The sequence below is a fragment of the Bos javanicus genome, chromosome 5 (genome assembly GCF_032452875.1).
Source record: "Bos javanicus breed banteng chromosome 5, ARS-OSU_banteng_1.0, whole genome shotgun sequence".
Classification (NCBI taxonomy): Eukaryota; Metazoa; Chordata; class Mammalia; order Artiodactyla; family Bovidae; genus Bos; species Bos javanicus.
In genome coordinates, this window is record NC_083872.1 from 120188205 (window position 1) to 120197374 (window position 9170).

The window sequence follows — 9170 nt, forward strand, 5'->3', positions numbered from 1 at the left end:
TGGGCCGCCCGCGGCCCCTCCCCTGCGGGATGACCAACCGGCCCCGGGCCCCGGGCGCACGTGACGCCCCCGCCCCCCCGCGCCGCTGCCCTGCGGCCCCTCCGGAAACCTGAGGCGGCGCCGCACGGGAGGCCGGAGGCGGGGGAGGGGAGCACCGCCGCTCAGGACAAACCCGGGCCCGGAGCCGACGCGGCTCCCGGACCGGCCTGCCTCCGCGCTCCGCCCTCGGGCTGGACTCCCCGGCCCAAGCGCACGGTGTCTCCGCGGGAAGTCCGTGAGGCTCGCGTCTCCTCCTTCCCGCCGCGCCCCGGGGCGCTGGCTCATCCTGGCCGCCTGAGCTTGTCAGCTTCTACCCCCAGCCCCAAATCACCGTCCAGCTGTCCTGCCAACTTCCTCCCCGCACCAGAGAACTCCCACCCTGAGGCACCTGACCAGAGCACTGTAGCCCCAACTGCCCACCCCAGGATGCCCCTTCACCCTGCGCTGACCCTCCCACCCCCAGCTGCGTTCCCACCCGTCTTGCCTCTATCCCCCTTTCCCAAGAAGCTGATTCCCTCTCCCAAACTCAGGGTGCCTACCACGCTGGAGCAGAGAGGGTGGTCCTGCAGGCTCCCCACCTGGGGGGGGGGAGACTGCCCAGAGATGTGCAAGCCGCCCTGCGGGTCCTGGCCCGTCCAGCCCAGGCCCCAGGTTTACTCTTCAAAACACAGCCAGCGCGGCTCACTCGCCCCAGGAAGGTACGTCTGACCCCCAAGGCGAAGGGGCGCCCACTTACCTTTAGATGGGGGGGCATCATCATTTCATGCGTCAGAGCCCCCTCCATGCCCTCCCCCAGCCCAGTGACCCAGGCCTGAGACACAGCAGGGTAACAAGATCCCTGGGGGCCCCCCCCTCCCCGGCCACCTTCCGCGCCCTGCGCCATGGATCAGCAACCCTGCAGCTCGCCGGCCGGAGCAGCTTTACACCTGCTCCATCGTGGCGAGCCAGCAGGCTGGTCCGCGGCCACAGCCTGGGGTCCCTGGAGCCACAGTCACGTTTGCCCGTGCCCCTCATGCCCTGTGGTACGCCACCTGCTTCCTCCAGGAAGCCCCCAGCTGGCCCCCTGACTGCGGGCATTGAGGTGCGGGGTCCAGGAGGGTTCTGCTGCTCCCGCCCCGCCCCCAGGACTCAGCCCAGCCTGGTCTCCGGGGGTCCTCCGGGACCTGAGGCCAAGCAGCCACACTGACCAGGTCTCTCTGCAGGCCCAGCTCCCAGATGATCCCCACAGCCCTCCCAAGGCCCGGGGCAAAGACACGGAATGTCCCCAGACTAGGGACACCCTGCCCGGTCCCCAGTAGGGCCTGGGCCTTCCCAGCCTGAGCTGCAGGGAGCAGCAGGGGCTGATCGTTCAGTGGGCAGCCCTCCTTCACCTGGAAAGAAAGGAAAGTTTCTCCCTGGCCCTGGGGAAGGCAGGCCTTTGTTCCCCCACCCTGCATGCTCCCTGACCAGAGTGAGGGGCAGGTCTGGGTCTGGACCAGACACTGCCCAGTGAACCTCTGAGGGTAGCGGGTTGATTGTGGGTGGACATCCTGTTCTGTCCACCTCAGATCCCGCTGGAGGGCCAGCGGGACATGGCCCTGCTCTACAGGCAGAAGGGGCAGCAGGAACTGGAGCCTGAGACACGAGCCTCATGGGGGGCAGGACCCCCTTTATTGCAAAACCACTGTGCAGGCACTTGACACTCAGACCTCCCTGGTCCTGCAGGGTGAGAGGTCGCCACCTGGCAGGGAAGCCCCTTGACGGCGGGCCCACACCCCCAACACATCTGGAGCAGGGGCCTGTCCCAGAGGTCGCTGGGTCCCCTCCACTCTGGAAGGACAGAGGACAAGGGCGGACGCACAGACTAGGGCACCCCAGGTCCCAGCAGCAGGACCAGAGGGCGGGCAGGGGTAGGGCGGGCACAGGTTTCTCCATCCACTCGGGGCCAGGATCCACGTCCACGCTGATGGGCGCCTCGAGGCCGGAGCCCCCCAGGCCTGCCAGCCCACAGGCGGGCCCGGACCCCCGTGCCTCAGGAGCCTGCTGCAGCTCCCACGTCCAAGGGGAGAGGGGATTTGCTCACAGGGGTGCCTGTGGCCACCTGAGCCCCTTGCATGCCGCCCAGCAGGCTCTTAGCAAAGCCTTGCGCCCCACCCACCTCGAGGACTGAAGGCAGGGGAGGCAAGAGTACAGTCATCCCCCACTTGGGCCTGCAGCTGGTCACACCGCAGCTCTCAGGGGCCCTCAGACACACGCGCCTCAGTTTGCCCTGACATGTGGATTCCAGGACACACGCACCGCATACAGCACGGCGGACACGTGGCTCCAGGCAGCCGCCCCACTCCACCCCCCTACAGAAGACCCTTTGAGCCTCAGCACTTTTGAAGGGAACCCCTCACTTCCAGACGGAGCAGCTCTGACCATCAGGACTCTTCCTTTGTCTCAGGGAGGCTCCAGCCCCAATGTACTTACCCCCACCCCCCCAGAGCCAGCCCTCTGGGATCCAGGTCTGGGAACACACACACACTGCCCAGGGAGAGCTCTTCTGGCACCCAGGTCCCCCCAGGGAGGCCCTAAAGGGGACCTCGGGAGGGGGCAGGAGGACAAGGACGTGCAGGACGCTGTGCCTGGGCTCCCACACCGCGGCTCACGCCCGTGCAGGCATCCACACACGAGCAGGTTCCCCAGAAGGCGCAGCGTGAGGACGGGGGTCCCAGGCCGGGGCTGGGTGCCACTGGCTGTAGTGGTGTCAAGGCAAGCGCCCCCCATGGGGGCCTGGCAGGCCGGGGCTGGCGGCAGGTGGGCTCAGGCCCCCGCTTGAGTCCCAGCGGGGCAGCTGGCGGCGGCATTCCATCACTGCTCAACGTCCAGGCTGCCCAGCGGCTGCGGGGGCTCTGGGGGCTTGAAGCTGAGGACTTCCTGGTAGGTGAGCTCTGTGCAGGGAGGGGGAGGCGTGCGCTCAGGCCCCCAGCGGCCCACGCCCCCCCACCCTCTGGGAGCAGCCCCCCTTCCTGGGCCCACCCTGTGCGGCCCCCAGGTTTCTGGTGGACTCACCCAGGCCGAGCTCTAGCTGCCCCTGCCCACCCCAGTGTTGGGGGGGGTAGATGTCCCCACACCCAGACCCTCTCGGAGGAACAGGAGCCCCCGCTGAGAATGGCCAAGGCCAGCCTCGGGGACGCGGCCCCACCCTTCCACTCCTCCACCGTGCGCTCCTTGGCCTCCATGCCTCGGGGACGCGGCCCCACCCTTCCACTCCTCCCCCGTGCGCTCCTCGGCCTCCACGCCCCACCCTTCCACTCCTCCACCGTGCGCTCCTCGGCCTCCACACTCTCGTCGTAGGGCTCCGCCTCGGGCTCATCGTCCGGGTCGTGGTACTGGCTGAAGTAGGCGTGTGCCAGGGCCTCTGCCGCGCTGACCCTCTGGTCACTGTCCAGCACCAGCATCCTGCCCAGGAGGTCCACAGCTGGAGGGGCGGGGGTGCCAAGTCAGCTCCACCCCTGGGGCCGAGCATGGAGCCCCACCCAAGCCCCCGGCCCATCCTCACCCAGGGGGTTGGCTCCGCGGAAGATGCTCCTGAGGTCCTTCTGGGGCATGGGGGGCAGGGACTGGATGTAGGTCCGGGCCTAGGTGCCCACAGAAGGGTCTGAGGGGCTGTTCAGGGCCTCCCCGCCCCCGGCCCTAAGCCAGGCAGGGGCTTGATGGGAGAGGCCCCCAGCCTTCCTCTCCAACAGGACTGGCCAAGGGCATGCGTGGAACAAAGACCTCCCACCTCGGATCTGGGGGCTCCAGCACCTCGCCTGGCCCCACAGGCCGGCAGGCCCAGGTGTGGTGCCACTCCACGGTCCGTAGCCAGGACACTGCAGGTGCCCAGGCTTCACCCGCCCTGTCCCTCACGCCAGGAGTGTCTCCCCAGGTCTCCCTGAAGGGGGCCGGGCCCGCCTTCGTGTCTGTTCCACTGTGACCCATGCTCCCCCCATAGGGCCCTGTCTAGTCCCACAGCCCCTCTTCCACCAGGTCAGCAGAGGGGCTGGTGACCAACGACTCACATGTTCCGAGGATATCTTTGCTAGAACCTCAGGACTGGGTGTGCCCACCACCTCCATGATACGCTTCAGCTGGTCGATGTCTGCCTGGCTCAGGAAAGGTCCAACAGCCAGGCATGGACTCTCCTGGGATCCCAGACCCCAGACCTTGGGTCACTGCCCAGACCCTGCTCTCCTGCCACTGGGGACAGTGAGCTCAAGGTGGCATGGTGTGGGGCAGAGGAGGCAAGGGCCAGAGCCCACCTCCCTCGACCCCCACCCTGCAATAGGAGGCCCAACCCTCCTCCCCAACCTGAACCAAGGATACAGTCACTTCCGGGGAAGAGAGCCTTTCCCTGGAGCAGCTCAGCCATGATGCAGCCCACGGACCAAATGTCCACTGAAGGAGAAGGCGTGGCCATCAGTCTGCCTACCCCAAGCTCCGCCCCAGAGAGCCGGGGGCTGGACCCACAGCCCCACAGTCACATCCAGGCCCCTTCCTGACGGCACCCTGGGCAGGGCAAGGGTCAGCCAGGACCCGCGGTGCCCTGCTTTTCTGAAGGTCTGGTCCTGAGCGCCTGGCCTCTGGGTCCCGCCCAGCCCTCCTCAGGCCGCACCCGGTGGGGCTGCCGTCACCTGTCTGGTTGTAGTGCATCCAGTTCAGCATGATCTCGGGGGCCCTGTACCATCGTGTGGCCACGTAGCCAGTCATCTCCTCGTCTGCCTGGCGCGCTAGCCCGAAGTCCAGGATCTACGGCGACCCCCAGCTTCAGCCCTGCGGGTCTCCACGTCCCCGCAGCCGCCTCCCAGCCCCTGCCCCAGCCGCTCACCCGCAGCTCGCAGTCCTCGTTCACGGCCACGTTGCTGGGCTTCAGGTCCTGCGGGGCGGGCGGGCGCGGTGAGAGGCCGGCAGAGTCCCGGGCGCAGGACCACCGCCGCCTCCGCGCACCGCACCTACCCGGTGGATGATCCCCGCCGAGTGGATGTACTGCGAGGGGGAGATGGCGGGGCGTCAGGCGCTGGCCCCCGCGCCGCCACCCGCTCCCGCTCCGCGCCCACCTTTAGCCCGCGCAGCAGCTGGTACACGAGGAACTGGACGTGCTCGTCACTCAGCGCCTGGCACTTGACGATGTTGTTCAGGTCGGCGCCCATCAGCGTGGTCACCAGGTACCTGGGTGCGGCCGGGAATGAGCCCCGCGCCCCCGCGCCCTCGCGCCCCCGCCGCGCCGCCCCGCCCCGCCCCCGCGTCCCCGCCGCCCCGCCGGCGCCGCTCACACTTCGCTGAAGTCCTCCAGGGCGGTGGCCGGCGTGAACACGTCCAGGAGCCCGATGACCTGGGGGTGCGGGGAGTCAGAGCTCCGCGGCCCGCGCCCCGCCCGCCCACCCGCCAGCCCCGCTCACGTTCTCGTGCTTCAGGTGTTTGAGCAGCCGCAGCTCCCGGTAGGTCCTCCGCGCATGGATCAGAGACTGGAAGGGCCGCGACAGCTTCTTCACCGCCACCCTCTGGCGCAGCCGCGTGTCGTAGGCCGAGCTGTAAGGCCGCGCGTGAGGCCCCGCCTCGGTGACTGGCCAGAAGGCCACCCACACGGGCATGAGACCTCACTTGCTCCCAGGCTCTCCCCTCCCTCCTGGGGTCTTCATTTTTTAAAATATTTATTTGTTTGGCTGTGCTAGGTTCTAGCTGAGGCATGTGGGATCTAGTCCCCTGACCAGGGATTGAACTCTGGCCTCCCCGCATTGGAAGGAGGGCGTCTTAGCCACTGGACCACCAGGGAAGTCCCCCTCCTGGGGTCTTGCTCCTTCCTCCAGAGGCAGGTCCCCTTCCACTGACTCCCTGACTTCCGGCCTCCCGAGCCCACATGAATTTCTCCTGACTCCTGCCCCCACTCAGGGTGGAAATACCACCCCAGGGAAACAGCCAGAAGTGTGTTCCCAGAGTAGATGTTCCTCCAGCTCCCTGTGGGCCAGGGGGTCTGGGAGGCCCCCAAGGGGTCCCAAAGCCATGTCCAGAGCCCTGGAATGTTCAACATGTGGAGGAGAACCTGACCGAAGGTGTGTGTTGCATCCCTATCTTTGACAGTGAGAAACCAGACAGTAGGAACTGTCCAGCAGAGGCTGGTGTCTGGACCCCCAGAGCGTTTCCCCTCCTGCAGCCCCACTCCCCGGAGGGCCAGACCTGCAGCCGCCGTGCCCAGCTGCTCAGTGCGCCCTCTGACCGAGCCAAGCCCTCCACCCCCCCCCCCCTCCACTGCTGTCTCAGGATCCGCCTTCCCTCCAGCGAGCTGTCCTGTGCAGCCACCCCACCCCTCCACCCCACCCCTCCATCCCACCCCTCCACGCCCACAAAGGGAGCCTCCTGCAGCAAGTGGGATGCTCGTGGGTGATGGTGGAGGAAAGCCGTCCTGGGGTGGGAGTCAGGGGGAGTTGCCCCTCACGGGGGGGGGGGGGAGCAGACCCTTTTCTGTCCGCAGGGTCAACAGAGGACTGTGGGGATTGGCACCAGGCCATCAGACTCATCCGAGGAGGGAGCCCAGGAGTGACACCTGCCTGGGGGCCCGCTTCCAGTCAGGGCTCTGTCAGCTCCCCCAGGGGCCACGCGCACACACCCTCTCCTGCCCCTGAGGCCTTAGGGGGAAGCCAGAGCGCGCTGGCTGGGGCAGCTGGAGTGGCCTGGGGTTCCCGATGGCCGGCCAGTGACAGCATGAGGCCTGAGGCCCAGGGGACCCCGAACCCCTGCTCCAGGCTCCAGCGCTGGGCCCTGGGAGGGATCTGAGGTGTCCCACTTGGAAACTTCTGCCGCGTCCTAGAGCAACAGCTCTCCCCCGGGGGCCTGCCTGCCCATGCCCATGGCCCCACAGACACCTGGCACCTCACCGCTTCTGGATTGGGGGGCACCCTGCAACACCCACACCCACAACTGGCCTCAGTGTCAACACTGAAACCCCAAGGACGGTCTGCAAGCCCCACCCGGCCCCACCAGGTCCAGAGGCCTCCCCAGGCCCCACCCTCCCTCCTGTCTGGGCCCCAGGGTCTCCATGCAGTGTGCGCTCTCTTGTTTGGGGCAAAAATGGGGAGGGGTGTAGACCCCCTAAAGACTGTTGGGGATGGTAGGCTTCTCTGATCAGGCCTGAGCCCCATTCGGAGTCTGAGACCCCTTGGAAAACGGGGGAGGAAACCAGGCCCACGGAGGAGCTGGAGGTCATTCTTAGGCAGGGGTCTTGGCGCCCCACCCCTAAGCTGGGCTCTTCTTTTACAAGCAAAACTACCCACCCTGGGGCGGGGGTATCTACCGGAGCCCAGGACTGCCTGACCCTTGACCGGGGAATCCCAGATGCGTGCTCACACACCCAGGGCCACGAGACCGGCCCTTTCGCCAGCTGTGACGCCGCAGATTCAGACCCGGAGGAGGACGCCCCGGGCTGGAGGCGCAGAGGGACGCCCCTTCCCCGACCAAGGAGAGGCTCGGGGAGGAAAATTTCCCTCGCACCCCCACCCCGCATTCGTTCCTCGGATCTGCGTAAAGCCCGGGGGCGGAGGCAGGGCGAGCCCCTCCCCGCGTCGGAACCCCGCACGGGGGGGAGGGGCGCGCGCGGAGACCCCCCGCCCCAGCTCGCCCCTACCAGACTGAGCCGTAGGCGCCCGAGCCCACCGGGCGCAGCCCCTGCAGCCGCTGCGGCACCTCCCACAGCGTCTTGTTCAGCTCCTGCCGGTAGAAGCCGGCGCGCGGGCCCGACATGTCCGGAGCGGCCGCAGCTCGGCGCGCGCCCCGCCCCGCGCCCCGCGCCCCGCGGAGCCCCAGCCGGCGGCGGGAGGCGGGGCGGGGCGGGGCCAGGGAGGGGGGTTCCCGCAGACGACGCGCGGCTTCCAGCCGGCCCCGGGCGGCGGCCGGGCGGAAAGCGGCCTTCCCGGAGAGGGGAGGGCGGCAGCCATGGAACGGCTCCTGGCTCCTCCCGCGGCCTCTTCCCGGGGACTGCGCGCCTCCCCTAAGCGCGCCCCGTGTGTCCTCGGAGCGGCACCGCCCGGGCCGGGCCGCCGCCACCTCCCGGGCTCGGCTCCCCGCACCCTCCCGTGCCCGCACCCAGGGCGCCACCCCTGCCCACCTGCCTTCGCCCGCACTCCACCACCCGCCTGCTCTGGGTCCTGCGTCTCCCCGCTCCAGCCTGCTCGGGGGCGGGCACCCCTCCTCTCCCGGCTCCTCATCCGGGCCCTGCACTCCTCCCGTCCCCCAGCGAGCTCCCCCTGGAATGAAGGCAGAATCCTCTAAATCAGAGAAGCCAGGGCGAACCATGGAACATATATATATTTATATTCATATACATATTTTTCAGAATAGAACTCCCCTCCCCTAATAAAAGCTAGGCATTTGGTTGGGTAGGGTCCCTTCCGCGTGGGCCGATGGCGGCGCCTGGAACCCTGGGTCGGCCTGGCTTCCCTTCCCGTTTGGCCATCCGGCCTTGGCCGTGTGGTTCGCTTCCTGGTAAAGCTTCCCCGGCCTGGTGGGGCCTCCTGCATTGGTGGCTCCAGGGCCGGTCTCAGCCGCATCCTGGGGGAAGCGCAACTGCCGGGCCGGCCCGGAGACCCGCCCTCAGGACCAGGGACAGCGGCGGCGCCGAGGGGATGGGAGGGCTGGACTCAGGAAACTCTCACCACCTGGGCCGTCTTTGGGGCCTGGGACCCGTCCTCCTGCTGAAGTAGCCCCCTCAGCTGTGACCTCTTCCAGGAAGCCCACTCTGACTTTCTCAGGTACTGCGGGGTCTCGAACTGCGAACTCCACCCCGCACGGGACATTTCCTCTCTGCCCTGGGAAAGTGCAGTTTGCACCGGCTGCTGTCACTGAAAGGGGCTGGGCCTGTTTCAGCATCTGTCTGGAGCTCTGGGCGGGAGTGGCTGCTTCTGTTTGAAGTGACCAGGGTTGAGATAGAGCATCTCTGGGGAGTCAGCCCCCGACCCGCACCCTGGGAAAGCGGGGTGGGGGAGGGGGGGGGGAGGGCCGGCGCTAGGCTGCCCATCCCAACAGAGTGCGACCTCAGACTGAGTGCCCAACCTTCCCCTTTTATGAAACAAGCAAAAATCTGAGTGTTTATGTGAAACCTCCTGATATTGAAACATTGATAACCAAATTAAAACATG

General features: G+C 67.6%; 1 protein-coding gene across 5 annotated transcripts; it reads right to left on the reverse strand.

Annotated features, from left to right (window-relative positions):
* Positions 1–1659: 1659 nt before the first annotated feature.
* MAPK11 (mitogen-activated protein kinase 11) lies at positions 1660–8343 on the reverse strand. 5 transcript variants are annotated; one of them, XM_061418942.1, is made up of 13 exons: positions 8141–8343; positions 5442–5571; positions 5316–5374; positions 5100–5211; positions 4999–5028; positions 4871–4918; positions 4677–4791; positions 4369–4440; positions 4065–4144; positions 3563–3641; positions 3347–3481; positions 3206–3244; positions 1660–2951 (listed from the first exon to the last, which is right to left on the reverse strand). In XM_061418942.1, the coding sequence occupies exons 1-13, from the start codon at positions 8326–8328 to the stop codon at positions 2872–2874; spliced, it is 1167 nt and encodes a 388-aa protein (XP_061274926.1). In that variant the 5' UTR covers positions 8329–8343; the 3' UTR covers positions 1660–2871. The 5 variants fall into 5 exon arrangements, with proteins under 5 accessions (XP_061274926.1, XP_061274924.1, XP_061274928.1 ...); XM_061418940.1 differs by lacking the exon at positions 3206–3244 and having other exon boundaries at positions 3308–3481; XM_061418944.1 differs by lacking the exons at positions 3206–3244; positions 8141–8343 and adding an exon at positions 7661–7816 and having other exon boundaries at positions 3308–3481.
* Between the last annotated feature and the right edge of the window lie 827 nt (positions 8344–9170).

Bases quoted from the DNA above. Each gene is read 5' to 3' on its own strand.
- MAPK11 (XM_061418942.1), bottom strand. From the start codon at position 8,328: ATGGTTCGCCCTGGCTTCTCTGATTTAGAGGATTCTGCCTTCATTCCA. The intron at 4,919-4,998 runs GTAGGTGCGGTG...CCCGCCCCGCAG, and splicing joins CGGCGGGGATCATCCACCGG to GACCTGAAGCCCAGCAACGT. The intron at 2,952-3,205 runs GTGGGGCCGCGT...CTCCCTGCACAG, and splicing joins CACGGTGGAGGAGTGGAAGG to AGCTCACCTACCAGGAAGTC.